General features: G+C 55.4%; 1 protein-coding gene across 3 annotated transcripts in view; it reads left to right on the forward strand.

Annotated features, from left to right (window-relative positions):
* Window positions 1-304: 304 nt before the first annotated feature.
* ITGB4 (integrin beta 4) overlaps window positions 305-19410 on the forward strand; it is a 32037-nt gene continuing 12931 nt past the window's right edge. For all 3 annotated transcript variants that reach the window (XM_014953941.1, XM_014953925.1, XM_014953932.1), the window contains exons 1-27: window positions 305-490; window positions 5306-5397; window positions 5714-5796; window positions 6536-6637; window positions 7080-7284; window positions 8021-8117; window positions 8547-8718; window positions 9217-9480; window positions 9865-9954; window positions 10120-10242; window positions 10394-10561; window positions 11098-11174; window positions 11595-11806; window positions 12421-12524; window positions 12735-12833; window positions 13526-13652; window positions 13794-13913; window positions 14410-14516; window positions 14844-14877; window positions 15311-15499; window positions 16029-16132; window positions 16559-16617; window positions 17248-17271; window positions 17433-17581; window positions 17662-17841; window positions 18392-18540; window positions 18903-19107. In XM_014953941.1, coding sequence (XP_014809427.1) covers window positions 486-490; window positions 5306-5397; window positions 5714-5796; window positions 6536-6637; window positions 7080-7284; window positions 8021-8117; window positions 8547-8718; window positions 9217-9480; window positions 9865-9954; window positions 10120-10242; window positions 10394-10561; window positions 11098-11174; window positions 11595-11806; window positions 12421-12524; window positions 12735-12833; window positions 13526-13652; window positions 13794-13913; window positions 14410-14516; window positions 14844-14877; window positions 15311-15499; window positions 16029-16132; window positions 16559-16617; window positions 17248-17271; window positions 17433-17581; window positions 17662-17841; window positions 18392-18540; window positions 18903-19107 — 3340 coding nt within the window. In that variant the 5' untranslated portion in view covers window positions 305-485. The remainder of the gene's footprint in view (window positions 491-5305; window positions 5398-5713; window positions 5797-6535; window positions 6638-7079; window positions 7285-8020; window positions 8118-8546; window positions 8719-9216; window positions 9481-9864; window positions 9955-10119; window positions 10243-10393; window positions 10562-11097; window positions 11175-11594; window positions 11807-12420; window positions 12525-12734; window positions 12834-13525; window positions 13653-13793; window positions 13914-14409; window positions 14517-14843; window positions 14878-15310; window positions 15500-16028; window positions 16133-16558; window positions 16618-17247; window positions 17272-17432; window positions 17582-17661; window positions 17842-18391; window positions 18541-18902; window positions 19108-19410) is intronic.

Raw genomic sequence — 19410 nt, forward strand, 5'->3', positions numbered from 1 at the left:
CACCCCCCGCCTCCCTCCCCGCCTGGGATAAAGCTCGTCCTCACCTGGGATCCCATCTCATTTATCGGTGGCTCCCACCTTTCCTCGCTGTCAGCCACCCCCCCCCACCTCCACCCCCCCGGGAGGGAGAGGCAGCAGCTCCGGGACGGCGAGAGGAGCGGGAACAAAGTTGATATTTGACTGGAGGGAACAGAAATCAGCGGGGAGGTATGTGGGAGCGCGGGCTGCCTGCCCTCCCCGCCGGACTGGAAGTTGACGTTTAACCGGAAAGAGAAAAGGGACAGAAAATAGAGAGGAGGGAGAGGAAAAAAAAAAAAAAAAAAAAAGAAAAGAAAGAAAGAAAAGGCCAAGTCTGGAAATCAAGTGGCAGCAGCGAAGCAGCGCGTTCCCCCTCTGCCTTGGGAAGAATTTCTTGGCTGGGTGTGTGGGTGCCTGTTATTCGGGCTGTGGCAGAGGATTTGGACACCGAGTCAGACCCGGCACTAATGAGGTTTGTGGAATTAATTCATCTGTGCTCTTTAGCGTCCAGCTTGCTTTAATTTCGCTGCGTTGATTAACTGGTGGTGGTGGGGGGGGGGAAGGGTGAAACAAGGTGCAGGGCTCCTTGCGCCAGCAGGTAGGCAGGGCACGGGGCGAGGGAGCTCAGCTCCTTGGCTGCTTCTTTCCCCTTTTTTCCTTTGGTTTTGGGTGTTGGACGCTGTCTCGTGCCTCTTGGCTGCCTGGGAAGGGCAGTGCTGGTGACCAAGCAGGGCTCTGCAGGGCTGCGTGGGGCCGTTTTCCTCTCTGAAGGTATTTGGGTGGGGGGCCGTGGGGTGGAGGTGGGATAAGGAGCACAGAGCCCTGCGGGGACCATTTGGGGCAGGTTGCAAAGGTTGCCTTCTCCGTCCTTGTTGCTTCCAGGGAGAAGGGTGGTTGTGCCGTGGAGCTGGCACCCCGGGAAGGCTTTCATAGGTGAAACAACCCGAGGTTGGCCGAGCTGCTGGTGGCTCCGGCTCGCTGAGCCCAGGGGGGGTGGTTTTGCAAGCAAGCCCCCTGCAAGGGGGGAGCCAGGGGAAGGGGTTTTATTGACTGGGGAATTTCCCTCCCTAGAGGAAAAGGCCACGGTGGAGTAGGGGTTCAAGATGGGCTTTGGTGACCCACAGGTGTCAGGGGGTTTGCGAGCTGGTGGATCTGAGATGGGTAGGAAATAGATGGGCTGCATGAGGGAACTGGCAGGGGTGGGTTGTGGGGGGGAAAAAGGGATGAGGAGCACCTCTGGAGGGAGAGGGAGAGGAAAGGTGTCTCGTGGGCCAAAGGAGTAGGGAATGTGCCAGGAACAGCACATGGGGAGGCGCAGAGGGGATGGGAGGGTCCTGGGGATGTGCTAGTGTTTGGTGGGGTCCTGACCTTCCTGCCCACCCCTTAGGACTCCCCCCTGCCTGATCCCGGGGGGCAGAGAGAGGAGAGAGCAGCCACTGGTCCTTTGCCAGCACAGGGTGGTGATGGCCACTCTCCAGCCCCGGCAGCTCCATGGGGGTCTCCGGGATGGGTCCCACTGTGTTTTATCCTTCGCTGGAAGACACCAGGAGCTGTGTCTGGGGTCTGGAGCTCGGCCTGGGAGTTGAGGTCCCCCTTCTTGCTGGAAATAGCAAATGGTGCCTCTCGCATGGAGCCTCCCGGCTGCAAGAGCACACCTGGGAAGGAGGGAAAATGGATGGGGAGGAGAAAGAAAATCAAAGACAAATATAATTCCGTGTTTTAAGTGATGCTTTGATTTGTGGGTGAAGCTTTTGATGGTTCGCTGGAGGTTTGGCTTGATAACTTCCAAGTTTTGGAGCATGGCCCCTGGGATCTCTGTGCTGCTGCGTGTACCGGGGTGAGGGAGTAGCCTGGGGAGGGAGGGAGCTGAGTTGTGGCCATGATCCATGTGCCCACAGCCCTGCCCTGGGAGGGGAACTGAGCCTCCACGAGCTGCCGTGGGTGTCACTGCACTGCCCGGGGGGCTTTCTGCTTTGCCTCCATCACTATTAGCTCTCCCCTGGGACCTCCAGCCCCGTGCTGAGGCTGATCATGGTGACCAGCACAGCCTGCCCGTGTGGTTGTCCCTGGCACATGTGGGCAAGTAGGTGCTTCTCCATGTGACTCCCATCCACCGGAGTGTCAGTGCCCTGCTCCATCACGTACGGGTGCATGATGTGCCCCTTGGCAGGATGGGGTGGGGGTCTGCAGCCACACGAGGGGCTTCTGCAGAGGGAGGAAAGGCTGTGCTGGGAGCTTGAGCATCTCCCTGGCTTTTCCACTCCTGTGTCCCCAGCCTGCTGGGTGTCCCCTGTGTGGCAGCTGGGACCAGGGTCCCACCATGGGCTTCTTGATCATCATTCTGGCTCCTTGGTTCCTCACCCGCCCCAGGGCGATGCCTGGCTTCAGCCTGGTCCTTCCCAGCATGGGGCTGCTGCGGTTGGGGCAGGGTGGGGAGGGGACAGGGTGACAGAGCTCTGACTCTCCAACCCTGTTCCCTGCTCACTGATCCAGTGGTTTCTTTGGAGCATCCCCCGTTTTGGAGGGATGAGCTACCCAGACCAGGCTTCTCCAAGCTCGGTGGGTCCTTGGGTCTTTCTGGAGCAGGCTTGCTGGCTTGTGCCAAGGTGCAGGCAAAGGCTGGGGAAGAGGGAGGAGACCAGGAGGAAATGCCAGAGTGGTGGTTTGGGGTAGGGTGGGATGTTTGTGTGCAGCCAGGAGCTGCTCCGCTCCTTGGTTCTGCACAACTGAACAGCTTTTGTTGTCGTCGTCGTCATAATGAAAATCCAACCGAACCCCTGCAGCTTTTCTGAAGTGAAAGTGGCATTCTCCCTCCCAGAGGACACTTTTGCACAACTATTATGGGCTGCATTCCTGTGGCCAGCAGCGGCAATGCTCTGGGCCACCAGTGCCCTGCACACTGACTACTGCACAGCAGAATTCTTGGAGGTGGGTGGCTCACGGGGCAAGATGACTTTAGTATCAGGCTGAGTTTTATGGCCTTTTATCTCAGCGCTTGAAAAGACATGATGGCGGTTTATGTGTCCAAGGCCCAGGGTGTGTCGGTCCATCTGTTTGTTCGCTCTTTCTTGACTTGAGATTAAAGAAAGATTAATTATCTCCGTGCTCTGAGGCTACCGCGTAAGATGGGCGTGAGAGCTGAGCAATCCAGTCCCTGGTATTCGATCTTTTCCTTCTGGCCTTTGCCATGATGGGAGATGGGATTTGCCGAGTGCTCAGGGGAATTCTTTCCTTGTTTTGTCCCTTAACGGGCTCAAAGGGCTTCCCCATCCTTTCATCTCATCTCTAATTGGCATCTCCCCATGTCTCTGTAGCGCCGGTCGCTGTGGTTGGCGCGGCTCGCTGAGGCGGAGCGAGGGAAAAAGGGATTTTCCTGACTTCAAAACCCACCCATCTCAGTGGTGAGGGACACAGCATTTGCAAACAAGTGGCATGAGGACTTTTGCTGGAGGAGATCACGGACATGTCCAGGGACAAGAAAAATTGCTGGCCTCAGAGCCAGCACTGGGCTTTGGCTGGGGGACCCCCTAAGACAAAGCTGTGAAGACCCTGAGCTAGGGATGGTCAGTGTTGCAGAGAGCTGTGGTCAGGGGCTACAGGAGCAAAACACATGGATTTCCTTGGTCAACCAGTACCTTTTACCCATAAAAAAAGCAGCATATTGGCTACCAGGTCTTTATGAACTGCAAAGCTTCCCTGGGTGTCCCCCGCAGAGATGCTGCCCCTGGGTTCCCATATTTCTCATGTTTCAGCAATGGAGGATTAATCACTGTGCGATAAATCTCTCTGAGTCACAGAGACAAGATAACTGAGATATGAACATCCTGAGGTGTGTTACCTGTATATCCAGCGAGCGTCACAGAGTGCGAACACCAAGGGAGATGTCCCCTGGTGTTGGTGCTCTGTTGTTTGGAGCCCTGAGCTGCAATGATTTCTGTGAGTGCTCAGCTTTGTGTGTTCAACGTATTTCCATTGCTCCATTCTGATGCAGGATACAGTGTGATCCAGCACTGTTAATACTAGAGTGGGTTTTTCCAGGGATTTCCCTGGGCCCCAGCTCAGGCCATTAGTAGCTAAGTCACCAATGGGCAGGTGTGTGTGCTTGATGTCCCTCTGGGAGCTCAGACATCTTCACTGCACACAGCAACTACTCTCCTTTTCCTTCCCAGTTTCAAGTGGTTTTCACATTCTCTTAATTTAGTTTAGAGTCAGGACTTGGACTGCTCAGACATCTTCACTGCACGCAACAACTCCTTTTCCTTCCCAGTTTCAAGTGGTTTTCACATTCTCTTAGTTTAGAGTCAGGACTTGGACAGCAAGAAGCTATAAGACAATTCATTTGCATCTTGTATTTCACACTTCCATCTTTTGGAAAAGACATGCTTTGAAGATGTCTACACCACATTTTTTGCCTCAACTGTCCTCACTTGCCCTGCTGGGGTGCTGGGGTCAGGGCTCACCCCCCAGCACAGCAGCCACAGCTCGAGTTCCAGCTTTGTCTCTTCTGTTTACCATGTCCAAATGCTGACTTCTGGGTGGCACTTGCAGTTTTCGAATGAGCAGCTAATAAATCACGTGTGGGTGCAGGGACAATGGTTCACTCTGTTTAGGATTTGGCCTCTGGATGCACATGAGGGGTCCTGCTGCCCTGGACAGGACAGAGGGGAGCTGCTGGGCTCTCAAGACCACGGATTCATTCAACAGCTTCAAACCTCAAAGCCTGGCATTTCCCAAGGCCTCACCCTCTATTTATTGTTGGTTCAACCATCCTGGAAACTCTTAGTGCAATAGGAAATAGCTGAAGGGAGGGGTCTGTTTTGTTTTTGGGGAGAGATGTAGACAGTTGCTTTGTTTTCCTCTCTTCTTTTTCCCTTAACCTGCCAGGAAAAGCAAGGTCTTGACCTAGTTGGTGTTCTCACGTGTGGATGGTGCTGGGCTCTGGCCAGGAGCAGCCCAGGCTTTGGCTGCCTGCACCAACCCCACTGCCCCGGGCACCCTGGCTCCAGGCACAGGCGTGCTATGGCGTGGCAACTGCCCTGCCCCGGCATTTGCCAGGGACTTTGAGCCTTCGGCACATGCCCAAGCAGAGGACAAGCGGCTCTTGCTTTTGCTTTTGTGCCCTACCCTGCTGAGATCAAAGATTGCTTCCAGGCATTGGCTTCCCCTGGGCGGGCAGGGCTGTCCCATTTCAGTGGGGCTGGACGGGCTCTGCTGGAGCTGTCCTGATCGTCTCCGGGACCATATCTGTCTCTCAGCTCTCCACAACGTAGCGATCCATGTGTTTCAGGAGGAAGAGGATGGACGTCCTGCCACGGGTGTGCGCCAGGCTGCTCCTCCTGTCCCTGCTCTGTGCCACCAGCCTCTGCCAAAGGAGCAAAAGTGAGTGCAGCGCGGTAGGTCTGTCTGTGGTCTTCCCTTGGTGCTGCCCCGTAGGGACTGTGTGCACCTCTCCTTGGCTCCAGAAATGCCAGTCCACATGTGGATAAGATCTGTTGTGTACTTTTCCTCTATTTTCTGTCACCCTGGTATTTGAGACCCTTCTCTTGCTACCCTACTGCTCTTTTGTAGCCACCTTCTACTAATCACCCAGGCAAAACCTCCACCAACTCCCCCAGGAGTGGGATCAGCTTTTCTCATGCCCTCCTATAGCTCAATTTTTTTTATCCATTCCTGATGCCCCGATCTTTCCTGGTAGATAACCGCTGCGTGCTGTCCCGGGCAAAGAGCTGCACCGAGTGCATCCGAGTAGACAAGGACTGCTCCTTCTGCACCGATGAGGTGAGAACCTTGCAGGGGAGACCAGTGCTCTACTTCCCACCCTGATGATGGAGGGATCATAAAATGGTTAGAGTTGGAAGGAACCTTATAGATCATCTAGTTCCAACCCCCTGCCCTGGGCAGGGACACCTCCCACCAGACCAGGTTGCTCAAAGCCCCATCCAACCTGGCCTTGAACACCTCCAGTGATGGGGCATCCACAGCTTCTCTGGGCAACCTGGGACAGTCTCTCACCACCCTCAGAGTAAAGAATTTCTTCCTAATATCTCATCTAAATCTACTCTCTTTCACCCCTGGTGAAAGCTGAGAGAGGTGCTCAAGAGCAGGGTCAGCTTCTGGCTCCAGCTTCTCCCTGCAAAGAGCTGGTCTGGATGGGAAGCGCCAAAACGTACGTTTCCTTTGATGTGGACAAATGGGAAGGAAGGGGAGTCCGGGGCAAATTTGCAGGAATGCAGGGGTTTATCAGAAAATACCAGTGTGCCAGATCTGAAACAGCATGTGCAAGGGATGGAGGGAAAGTCTTATCCCAGACAAGCCAGTAATTCACTGGTGGTTGTATTTCCCTGGTGCTGGGTGACATTGGCTCTTCTGTGCAAGACTTGTCCCCATCTCTGCTCCACTCCTGCTCCCAAAGCTTTGCTAATGGCCTCAGAAGAGGACCCTGACAAGAGCCTTTCCTCCCGGCGTGGAGAATTTCCTGCTTTGTGTGGTTGTAATGATGTTCTCACCCCCTTGGCAGAGCTTTGAAGAGCCTCGGTGTGACTTGCGGGAGAACTTGCTGCTGTATGGCTGTGGGGAGAGCAGCATCGTCTACACCAGGGGCGAGATGCAGACCCTGCAGGTGGGTGCTGAGGACACAGCCCTTGCTCAGCTGCTTCTGAGGGGTCCCACCATCCCCAGTGTCCTTCACATCCTTCATCCTCCTCTAGAGTCTTTAGCAGGAAAAATACAAAGTCCAGACTTCAGTTTCTGTGGGGTCTACTGAAAAACAATGTTCTGCCTTCGCAAGCTGATGGACCTGCTGGCAACCAGCCATAATCACTTAGGGCTGGGGTGGCTTTTCAGGCAAAATAGATGTAAACAAAATGCCAAGGTCTGGAGGAGGTGCCCAGCTGGGCGCGTGTGGACATGGGGGAGGCTGCCTCAGTTCCTGGCTGTACATGAGGGATGGGAGCGTGATCATCCCCGCCTTTCCACTTCCCATGTATCTCCCTGCTTCTTGCCTCCTCCTCATTGTGTCTGCACTGGAGATGGAGTCCCTTCACATCACTCTTCCTTCACAGAATTTCAGTATCAACACGTCCCTGCAGAGGACCCAGGTGTCCCCCCAGAGCATGCTGATGCGGCTGCGAGCTGGGGAGGAGATGAGCTTCGACATGGATGTCTTCCAGCCTTTGAAGAGCCCTGTGGATCTCTACATCCTCATGGACTTCTCCTACTCTATGTCTGATGATCTGGACAACCTCAAAAGCATGGGCCAAAAACTAGGTGAGACCAGAGCTGGGAAAAGAGGGGAGCCACCTCCTGTGCTGATGGGGGCAGGCAGCTCAGTCCTGCCCGTGGCTATGAGTTTTCTGCCAGCACCAGAGAAAGGGATACAACTGGCAAAGGGCTGAGAGGTGTCTGTTTTAATTAGAGTTTCTTATTAGAATCATAGAATCATTCAGGTTGGAAGAGACCCTTGGGATCATCGAGTCCAACCATCTACCCTACTATACAAAGTCCTCCTCTACACCATATCCCTCAGTACTGCATCTAAACGTCCCTTAAACACATCCGGGGATGGTGACTCAACCACCTCCCTGGGCATTTATATTATATATTATATTATATTATTATATATTATTGTTGCTTTGTGCAGCTTCTGGGGGGATGTCTCTCCTGGCCCTGCAGGGATCGTCAATGTGTCCTCTCTCAGCCCGGCGTGGGGCCTGGGACCAGCAGAGCTGATGTGCAGTGGTTTTGGCATCTTGAACCTATAGGTGTGGGGTGTGCTGTTGCACAAGCTCCAGCCTTGGAAAGGGGCTGCCGGAGGTGGTATAGGTTTCTACTCCAAAAGACAAGCCCTGAGCCCAAAGAGCTTAAAAGCTGGCAATTTAGGAGTTTTATCTAAAACCTGACCAGCAGAGAAGATGCCCAGGAAAGGACTTCTTTCCCTGGAGCAGTGACCTCACAGACATCTTTATTCACGTGTCTCCTCCTCCCTCCTTTCCTCTCCTCCCAGCAAAGTTCCTGCAAGAATTCACCTCTGATTATACCGTCGGATTCGGCAAGTTTGTGGACAAAGTCTCATCCCCTCAGACAGACATGAGACCAGAGAAGTGAGTGAGGCCAATGGGTCCCTGGGATGGGAGCAGAGAGGAGAGCGGGCACCTTCTGTTTCTCTATAGCTTTCCTGATCTTCTTCATCTGTGGTGCAAGAGCCTCCTTCCGTCTCTCTCCCTCCATTGTGGATGTCCCCCCTGGCCTCCATACCCTGTGCTCAGGGCCTGCTGTAGCACCATGCCAATGCCAGCGGCGTCCTCCTCAGCTTTCAGACCTTTCCTGCACTGCCGTGACAGATTGCATGTCTTGTCTTCTCCTCCATCTCTGCCCTCGTCCCTTCTACCTCTCAGTGCTGATGGCTTGCCAACTCAGCTTCTTGTCTTCCCTTGGGTGCAAGGAGAGGAAGTGTGGGGAGAGCATCCAGGTGTCCCTTCATCCTTTTTCTCCTGTCCCCCGCAAAACCCTGCTGTCCCCTTCTCTTCTAGGCTGCGTGAGCCCTGGAACAACGCCGACTCCCCCTTCTCCTTCAAGAACGTCATCCGCCTGACCAACAACATCAACCATTTCAGCCAGGAGCTCAGGAAAGAGCGCATCTCTGGCAACCTGGATGCCCCTGAGGGTGGCTTTGATGCCATCCTGCAGACAGCTGTTTGTAAGGTGAAGGTGGCCAGGGATGCAGGAGCTGTGTGGGCAGGGCTCTGTTTTAATGAGTGGATCTTCTTGATACTGGGTGAGGAGCAAAAGAGCAGCATGGTGGGCAGCTGATGAGAGCTCTCTGCTCTGTTCCTCTTCGTGCCTGCAGTGGTGAAACTCTGCTCCCTGGAAAACTGCCTGCTTGGGCTTGGCCATTTGGCTGAGGGATGAGCACGGCTCCAAACACGTCTAGAAAAGTGTGGGCTTGCCCTCTCTCCATATATATATTTGGCACCGAGCTGCTGGGAGACATCCTATGCATTGGGGGGGTGAACAGGGGAAGCAGAGACCTGGTGGCTCGGATTCCCAGGGCTGCTTGTGTCTGCTGCCAAGTGTAGGTGGTGCCTTGCCCCTTGGGCTTCCAACTCCTGTCAGTGCTGGCCTGGCAAGGGCTGCAAGTGCTGTGCAGTGGTTTGGTGGGCACAGAGATAAAGGTTCCTTCTCCTCCCTTCCTGGCTGTAGGATAAGATCGGCTGGAGGAAGGACAGCACTCACCTGCTCGTGTTCTCCACCGAATCTGCCTTTCACTATGAAGCTGATGGTACCAACGTCCTGGCAGGGATCCTGGCGCGAAATGATGAGCAGTGTCACCTGGACAGCAAAGGCACCTACGTGTATGACACCAAGCAGGACTATCCTTCAGTGCCCACCTTGGTGCGCCTCTTGGGCCAACACAACATCATCCCCATCTTTGCTGTCACCAACCACTCCTACAGTTACTACGAGGTGAGGAAACCATGGTGGTGGTGTCACGTGGGCTTACCTTTCCTCCAGGACTATTTCTCCTCTCCCTGCAGCTTGGCTATGACAAGAAATTGTTCTCCCATCTCTGGTCCCCAAGTGCTAAACCAGTGCCCTGATGCTTTGGGAGGGTGCTGTCACATGTTGGGGGCTGCTCTGGGTCATGGGAGATCTCAGGGTGCAGGGATCTGGGCTCCTAGAGATCTCCCTGTGTTGGTGTCTGTTTCTTGTAAAGCAGTGGGGACGTGGAGCCAAAAAGTAATTTAGGTTGGAAGGGACCTTTGGAGGTCTCCAGTCCAAGATCTGATCAAATCAGAACCCACCTCAGTGCTAGAGGAGGTTTCTCAGGGAGTTCCTGTCTCTCTGCAGAAGTTGCACAAGTATTTCCCCATCTCTGAGATCGGGGTGCTCCAGGAGAACTCTTCCAACATCGTGGAGCTGCTCCGCACAGCCTTTGAGGTAACGGTGCTCTCTGGGGCTTCACGCTTGCTCCTGGGGAAGGCAGAGGGTGGGCACCTCCTGCCCAGGAAAGCAGGCAGGATGTGACCCCCTCTGCGGCAGGCCATGGGGTGGTTCCAAGCGTCCTGCTGAAAACTGATGTTGTGGTTATCTTCTGCCACCCAGCGTATCCACTCCAAGATGGATATCCGAGCAGATTTCATCCCCAAAGCCATAAAGACAGAGTTCACCTCCTCAATGTACGAAAAGACAGAATCTGGCTCCTTCTACATCAGCCGTGGGAAAGTGGTAAGTCCTCGCATGGCCCCAGAGGGAAGGTGTGTGTGAGGGGCTGAGCCCTCCGCTGCATCCCTCCTTCCTTCTTCCACCTTCAGCTAGTCTGGCCGAGCTGTGACCCAGCAGAGCTGGCTCACCCTTACGGCATGTCCCTTCCTTCCAGGGCACGTTCAAAGTGCATGTGAAGGCACTTGAGTACGTTGGAGGGCAGCACGTCTGCAGCCTCCCTGAGAAAGACCGGCAGGGAGTTATCCACCTGAAACCCACGTCCCTGAGCGACAGCCTCAAAATCACAGCCTCTGTCATCTGTGACGTGTGTCCTTGTGAACAGGTATGTGGGGGCACGTGCCGCAGAGACATGTCCTCCTCCTGGCCATCCTGGGGTAGGAACGCATTGGCCAGTTCACATGGGTACCACTCAACCCCTCACTGTTGCTCAGCGGTTGTTCAAGCCTGGCCAAGGAGATCTCCATCACTGCCTGTACCAAGCAGGGCATGTTGTCCTATGGCTGGGCTCAGTCTTGTGGGCAAAACTTTGCCCCTAGATCTGCCTTTCTGATTCCTGAAATGGTGTTGGGGGCAGCTGGACCCATTTCGCAGAGACATGTCCTCCTCCTGGCCATCTTGGGGCAGGAACGCATTGGCCAGCTCACGTGGGTACCACTCAACCCCTCACTGTTGCTCAGTGGTTGTTCAAGCCTGGCCAAGGAGATCTCCATCACTGCCTGTACCAAGCAGGGCATGTTTCATGGCAGAGCTCAATCTTGTGGGCAAAACTTTGCCCCTAGATCCGCCTTTCAGATTCCTGAAATGGTGTTGGGGGCAGCTGGACCCATTCAGCAACACCTCTTCTCGCTTCTCTTACAGCAAAAAGAGGTAAACTCACCCAAGTGCAGCTTCCATGGGGACTTTGCCTGTGGACAGTGCATCTGCCACCCAGGCTGGTAAGGACTTTCTCCAGCTCAGAATCACAGAATTATCTAGGCTGGAAGAGACCCTCGGGATCATTGAGTCCAGCCATCCACGCTACTCTAAAGTTCTCCCCTACACCATATCCCCCAACACCACATCTAAACGGTTCTTAAACACAGCCAGGGATGGTGACTCAACCCCCTCCCTGGGCAGCCTGTTCCAATGCCCGACCACTCTCTCTGTGAAGAATTGTTTCCTGATGTCCAGTCTAAACCTACCCTGGCACAACTTGAACCCATTACCCCTTGTCCTAGCTCCTTTCCCTTCCCTGGGTTCCTGCTGGGTTTGGGGACCCACAGTGACACCCGCTTGTGCCGTGGCCATCCTGCCCAGCACCCTGCTGTCCTGCGCTCCGATCCAACCTCTCTCACCACCATCTCCTCCCCCACCAGGCGAGGGGACACGTGCGACTGCTCCCCGGCGTCGTCCCCCAACAACGAAGCCTGCATCCTCCCTGGGGACGTGGAGCCCTGCTCGGGCCGGGGCGAGTGCCTGTGTGGGAAGTGCCAGTGCTACTCCGAGGACCTGACACAGCGCTTCGACGGGCCCTTCTGCGAGTACGATGCCCTGCAGTGCCCACGCACCTCCGGCTTCCTCTGCAACGGTGAGAGCACCCCCGCCGCCCCCAGCATCCCCCCACACCCCGTTGTGGGATGAGGCTGTGCCTTGCTCCATCCTGGTGGGCACAGGGCATGGGTTGTCCATGGGTTGGTGGCGCTGGCATGGTGGGGACTGAGCCACTGGTGATGAGCTGAGGGGACTCTGGGCTTGCAAATGTGCAGGGAGGATGCCATGGAGTCTTTTTGCAGCCCCTTTACACCCCAAAGAAAAGGGGAGAGCCTGGGCAGCCTGCAGGGACACAGGGATGGGAGCGGTGTGGCACCGGTCCCTGGGTAACGGGTGATGTCTCCTCTTGCCTTTGCAGATCGAGGTCGCTGCTCCAAGGGTGCGTGTGTGTGCCAGAGCGGCTGGGGGGGGCCGGGCTGTGGGTTGTCCATGGGTTGGTGGCGCTGGCATGGTGGGGACTGAGCCACTGGTGATGAGCTGAGGGGACTCTGGGCTTGCAAATGTGCAGGGAGGATGCCATGGAGTCTTTTTGCAGCCCCTTTACACCCCAAAGAAAAGGGGAGAGCCTGGGCAGCCTGCAGGGACACAGGGATGGGAGCGGTGTGGCACCGGTCCCTGGGTAACGGGTGATGTCTCCTCTTGCCTTTGCAGATCGAGGTCGCTGCTCCAAGGGTGCGTGTGTGTGCCAGAGCGGCTGGGAGGGTCCGGGCTGTGAGTGTCCCACGAGCAACGACACCTGCATCGACAGCCGAGGGGTAGGTTGGGCGATGGACAACCAGACCAGACAGGGCTGCAGCAAATTTCCCTGATACCAGAGGCTCAGGGCCACTGGGAGCTGGCACCTTGCTGACTCCCAGTGCTGCTGCCTGTGATTGCTCTCAGATCACAGAATCACAGAATCTTCTATGTTGGAAGGGACCTTAAAGATCATCTTGTCCAACCGTCTGTCACCTCTTCTTTCCCAGGGCATTTGCAATAACCATGGGAGGTGTGAATGTGGCAGATGCATCTGTGACATGGCTTCGCTGTACACCAGCTCCACCTGCGAAATCAGCTACTCCCTGGTGAGGTTCAGCCTGGGGTCCCTCTGGGTTTGTCACTTCTTCCCGCGTGCAGTATTCGGGAGAGAGGAAAGCAAAGCAGAGATGAAGGGATATCTCAGGCAGGAGCAAAATCCTGAGCAGGGGGTTAGTCTTGCCTGTCCTGCCTTCAGTGGCCAGCAAGGGGCTAGTATGGGAGCTGCTTTGCAGCCATGGGCTTTCTTGCCCTCCAGTTCACCAGCAGCATCTCTTGAATGTCTCTGTGTTTATCTGCACACTGGTGAAGGACAGAGGGTTGAGGCTCAGCTCCTGGCTTGTTCTGATTTGGCTCAAGACTGGAAAAAAAACCCCAAACATTTCATGATCTGGTGCCTCAGTTTCCCAATCGACAAACACGGGCTAATGCCACAGCAGGAGTGCAGAAAGCTGGCTGGGTCATATTTTGGAAAGGCCACCTAAAACCCTTGGAGAAGATCCTAATCTCTGCTCAAATGCAGGCTGTTGATGTAAGAGGTTTTGGAGCCGGCTGTGCTGGGCTCCTGGGCTTATAAATCCCTCGTTAGCTGCTTGGTCTCAGAGATTCCCCTTTTTGACCTTGCCCTGACTCCAGGCTGAGGACACAGCGTTCCCTCTCCAGCTCTGCCTTTTGGAGGTGATGCCCTCCCTTGCTCCCCAGGGGCTGTCTCCTGACCATCCCACCTTGTCTCTCTGCCCAGGGCTTCCAGGCTGTGTGCCAGAGCATCCAGGACTGCGTTCGCTGCCAGGCCTGGGGAACGGGCAGCATGAAAGGGAACTGCAGCAAGTGCCACCTCCAGATCCAGATGGTGGAAGAGCTGAAGAAAGGTACTGGGAGAAGCAGAGCTGGGTGCAGACATGTGCAGTGTGTCTCCCATGGGTCCTACCCGGTGTGTGTGGTGTGTGGGACTGCTCCTCAAGCTTTTCCTGGTCCTGATGACTTTGCAATGATGTCCCTTTTCTCTGCAGAGGAGGCCAGTGAGCACTGCTCGTTCCAGGACGAGGAGGATGACTGCACATACCACTACACCCTGGAGGGAGACCCCACTGTGCTCCCCAACACCACTGTCCGCGTGCAGAAGAAAAAAGGTGAGCAAGGACCCAAGAGGAGGGGGTGTCCAGCCTGGGGTCTGGATCAGCGGTGACCTGCTCCACAATGCCTCTGATCCCTGCTTTGTCCCTTGGATGTGTCCCTGGGCAGGGTCATCTGCAGGCAGTACCTCCCTGCCCACCTTCCTGCATGACAGGAGTGGGTGACACTGGCAGAAGGTAGAAAGTAGCATCCTTGGAGACCAGTACCTTTAGAGATCAGTGTCTTTTCACCGCCAGCATGGGCAGGATGAGAAGTGAGGTGTTGAATAGCCCTTTGGGGTGGCTGGGTGCGAGCAGAGAGTTGGGATGCTTCTCCCTGAGCAGCACTTTTCATTGTGAGCAGCACCAAGAGAGAAGTTCCTGAGCTTAACTGAGCTGCCCCATCCCTCAAAGAGCTGTGGGCCAGCCTTTCCCCTCTGTCCCTGCCTGCTCCCTCCCTGCATACCCCACACAGGGGGCTGATGCCCAGGGGTGACGTTGTTGTCACTTGCAGAGTGCCCGCCGGGGAACTTCTTCTGGCTCATCCCGCTGCTCATCTTCCTCATCCTGCTTCTGGGGCTGCTGCTGCTGCTCTGCTGGAAGTTCTGCGCCTGCTGCAAGGTGAGTGCCCTGGCTGACTGCCCCAGCCTGGGGAGAGGGCCAGATAAAGGCCAAAACCATGACAAATTTCCAAAATCCACCCAGCCATCAGCACAGGCAGTTTGGCAGGGACTGGGTCCCAGTGGTATCCAGCTCCTCCGCTGTTGCTGACAAAAGTTGCTGTGGGATTTCCCCCACTGAAGGGATATCTGGCTAAAACCAGCTTTCAGAGCCCCCTCCAACTGCTGCCCACCGCCCCCCTGCTAATGTGAAACCTCCCAGGTGGAAACATGGGGATTTTTGCTCTTGGCTGCAAAGTGATTGTGTCTTTGGCCCTTTGTTTTCTAGGGTTGCCTGGCCCTGCTTCCCTGCTGTGCACGAGGTACCAGCCCTTGGAACTGGGGGGAGAAGGAGGTGTGGGGGGTGTGGGTGACGGGATAAATGTCCCTCCTCCTCTCTTAGCTGGGGAGGTGGATCAGGGGAAAAGCTCCTAGCAGAGAGCCTGAGCCAAGGAGCCCTTGAGGTGCTGCTCCACTGCTCCTCCCTGCCCTTCCACCCTGGTGTGCCCTACTGGGAATCCCACTGCTGGCTCTCCCCTGACCAGTGTCCCTTGTAATGCCTAGCTGGTGTGACCTGCTCTCCCCACTCATGGACACCCCTTGCTCTCTCCACCCCACTCCACTCCCGACATCCCAACACCCTTAGCGTGGTGGAAGCCCTAAAGATTCCCCAGAACAAAGTCTCCAGTGTTGGGAAGTTGATGCTTGGTGTTGTCCCAGTCTGCCCAGACTCTGACACTGCCCCTGGCTCTGCAGGTCGCGTTGTTGGCTTCAAGGAGGACCACTACATGCTTCGCCACAGCCTCATGTCCTCTGACCACCTGGACACCCCCATGGTCCGCAGTGGGTCCCTCAAGGGTCGGGACACCGTCCGTTGGAAGATCAACAACAACGTTCATAAGCAGAGTTTAACCCCTCTTGCTGCTGCCAACCCCAAAGATCTCAGTGAGTGTCACAGCTGAGGACCAGCAGATAGAGGAGATGGTCTGGGTGCCGTAAAGGACACAAACCCTTTGTGGTGGCCCCCAGCAGCAGCAACCATGGTTTCACCTCCAAACCCAATTGCAAGGGGGAATGTTCCTTTATGTGCTTCCATCCTGGGGGAAGCTGAGTTGCCCATTCCTGTGTCCAGCCCTGTAGCAGGACAGGTGGTAGCCTTGGAGACCTCCTGGCAGCCTGGCCACGTGGTGGATGTCTTAGTCTCATTAGCCCAGTGACCAAACCTTGATTTCACTGCCTCATCTGTCCAGAACCACCACTGGGCACCATTCCCTGTGCTGGATCTGGGAGAGAGCTCCCTGGTTAGCACTCCAGTTCTCAGAGGGTTTTTCTCTGCTGGTGCTGTGGGGTTTGGTGCTAGCGATATAGGATCCGGTCACCAAGCACCGTGCGTGTCCCCATGCTCCCAGCTGTTGGCTGGGTTGTTTCTCTGACCAAGAAAGAAGGAGTTTGACTTGGGAATTTCTGTTTCCAGTTCCCTACGGGCTGTCTCTGAGGCTGACACGGCTTTTCACGCAGAACCTGGTGAAGCCGGACACCCGGGAGTGCGAGCAGCTGCGCAAGGAAGTGGAGGAGAATGTAAGAGCCTGGGCACGAGGGGGATTTGGGGTGGGACTGAGGGGGTGTCTGTGATGCTGGGGAAGAGGGAGCACCCCTTCCCTGTGAACCCAGGCAGCTCTTGAAAGGAAGAAGCAATTTTTCCACTTTCTGAAAGTATGAATTTTAAGATCACAATTGTGAGAATTATCAAAGCATCACATTGATGAGATTTGAGGTTTGCTTCGGAGCACGTGGGCTGAAGCTCCTGTTTGGCTCCAGTTTGCAGCCTCTTGCTGTGTCCTGCAGAGAAACCACGTGTTGGTCTCTGCCTGGTGTGGAAGGGAGAGTTGGGAGGACCCGGGGGTGGCCAGAGGGCTCTCATGTTTGCTGGCAGCAACATCTGCTCGCTGAATACATCCATGTTCAGAAGGGATGTGTTGTGAAAGTCCCTCTTGCTCCTTGCAGCTGAACGACGTTTTCAAGCACATCCCCGGCTGCCACAAGCTCCAGCAGACCAAGTTCAGGTGAGTAATGGTGGGAGAGACCTCCTGCAGGGCAGGGTTCCCCCAGGGCCCCGCTGATGAGGGAGTGGACCTGAGGGCTGGGGTATGAAAACTGGGATGCCAGGAGGAAACGTGGTCTGTGAGACATCCCCGGTACAAGTTCAAGCCCAATAAGATGCTTCACTCACCCATGGCTGCAGGGCCCACCCAGCTGCATCTGGCTTTGGACCTGGGACTCCTCCAGACAGGGACAAATCCTGGTCACATGCTGCCCAGTGGGAAAATTCCCACTGACTTCACAAGTTTCAGCCCTGTGCAAAGTTAGGAGTGCCTGGAGCAGGATGGAAGAGTCTGGGGATGCCAGGCCTGAGCAGGGAGTGTTATCCCCTCCCCACAGCTGTGACCAGATGTGATCTCCCCCACGGGCATGTTCCTCAGCACATTGGGAAACCCAGGGGTGGAGGGAGCAGCCAGGCAGGAGGGAACATGTGATGGGGCCACGGGCTCTGCAGAATGGGTTGGCACCTGCAGGGCAGCTGCTGCAGCTCAGACCTGCTCAGGGCTGTGATTCACGCAGAACTTTGTCTCCCCAAATGCGTTAATCACTCTGATAGTTTGTTGTTGTTGTTTTTTTTTATTTCCCCACCCCAGGTTACAGCCCAATTCTGGGAAAAGGTAAGATGAACTTGCAGCTTTCTCTTGTGCTGCTTCTCCCTCTTTTTGCACACACACGTGTGGGGTGACTGAACGCCCCACATACTCACTAGCTCCTCCAGCTGCTGTATGGGATGGGCAACCTCAGCTCTTACTGGGCTTTCTCTTCCCACTGGTTGCAGGCAGGACCACACCATTGTGGACACGGTGCTCACCGCCCCTCGCTCAGCCAAGCCAGAGATCATCAAAGTGGTGGAAAAGCACGTTTCCCATGAGGCTTTCAATGAACTGAAGGTTTCACCGGGTTATTACACTGTGACCTCAGACCAAGGTAGGGAGCAGAGTCCAGCACTGCCTCCTGGCTGAGCAGGGGGGCCATTTCCCACCTCTCATCATTGCCCCTTCCTCCAGATGCTCATGGGATGGTGGAGTTTCAAGAGTCTGTGGAGCTGGTGGATGTCCGTGTCCCACTCTTCATCAAGGAGGATGATGACGATGAGAAGCAGCTGCAGGTGGAGGCCATTGATGTCCCCACCGGCATCGCAGACATTGGCCGCAGGCTTGTCAACATCACCATCATCAAAGAACAAGGTGAAGAGCGTTTGTGTTTGAGTGTCCCGTGTCCAGATGGACTCGGGTGGTTTCTAAGGAAGGTGCAGCCTGTGTATCTGAGCTCCCCCAGATGACAGACCAGAGACTCGCTTGGTGACTCCTATCTTAAGTCACCTGGGTCTAAACTAGTGCATTTTTTAAAGCATCCAAAGGAGGGTCGTCATCCCTGGTGGCAGAGACCCAAACATTTGACCATTACAAGTTTAGATGCTACCAGTTCCATGGCAGATCCAGGTTCTGGCCTCTGCTGCTCCGGTTCGTAGGTCACTGGAATGAAGTAAAACCTCTTTGCTGTTACACTGTGGTTGGGGCAGGTGACTGTCCCCCAGCAGTTTCCCTCTGCTTCCCGTCTGGTTGTTTTGAGCAGGGAGCACAAGTCAGGAGGGGTAAAGTCTCTCATGAAGTAATATTTCATACACAGTTCACACCCAGGAGTGATAGGACTCTGTTCAGGGAGGACACCTGTGTGTTTCTAATGTGATTCCTCATGTATTTTCTCTACACATTCCTTCTCTCCTGCCCCTTCCAGCCAGCAGCCTCATCACCTTCTTGCAGCCAGCCTACTCCCACAGCCGCTTTGATAAGGTGGCCAAGATCCCTGTCCTCCGGGAGATCATAGAAAACGGGAAATCCCAAGTCTCCTACAGGACCCGGGATCTCACCGCCAAGAATGGCAGGGTAAGGGTGATGCTCCTGGTCTTGGCAAGCAGGAATGGGTGAGCACAGAGGGGTGGGAAGGAACCCACTCTGGGGCTGCAAAAGAGCAGTTGGTCAGGCTCAAAGGGGGACGTGGCTGGGAGAAGGGAGACCCAGGGCTTGAGGTTAGCACCAGGGAGGACATTCTCCTCCATCCTTTTCTCCCCGTGCCTCAGGAACCTGAGAGGCTACCTGTACCTGAGTCAGAGGGTACTGGCTGCCCCCTGAGCTGTGGGCACTGAGGGGGGCGAGTGAGGATTCACTGGGAGATGAGGGGAAGGTCTCTGTGAGCCTTCTTGTGGACGCTGCGGGCTCTAATCATGCACCTCTTCCTTCTCTTCCAGGACTACATCGTCACAGAGGGTGACCTGGTCTTCCAGCCTGGGGAGACCCGAAAGGAGGTGCAGGTCCCCTTGCTGGAGCTGACCGAAATAGATACCCTCCTACACAACTGCCAGCTCAAGCAGTTCACCATCGACCTCTTCCATCCCAAGCACGGTGCCAAGATCGGCCGATACCCCCAGACCACAGTGACCATCGCTGACCCAGGTAGGGGCTGGCAGCCAGGACGTGGGGGATGGCAGCAGGGAGTGTGGGACTCCCCCATACCGGATCAGCCCACCCCGAGGTGGTGTCCAGAGCCCCAGCCCTGCTCCTCACCCAAAAAGCAGCAATGAGGAGGTTCCTCCAGCTCCGACCGGTAGATTTGGGCCTCCCTCTAGAGGCGTTAGCGGGTACAGACAGTGGGTGGGAAGAATGGATGATCTACCTTGCAAAATGAAATAGAGTGGATTTTCATTCCTTTTTCTTGGGGATTTGAATAAAAATCTATAAAAAAGGGGGGGGGGGGGG

This window comes from Calidris pugnax, unplaced genomic scaffold, assembly GCF_001431845.1.
Source record: "Calidris pugnax isolate Ruff unplaced genomic scaffold, ASM143184v1 scaffold9, whole genome shotgun sequence".
NCBI classification, from domain to species: Eukaryota; Metazoa; Chordata; class Aves; order Charadriiformes; family Scolopacidae; genus Calidris; species Calidris pugnax.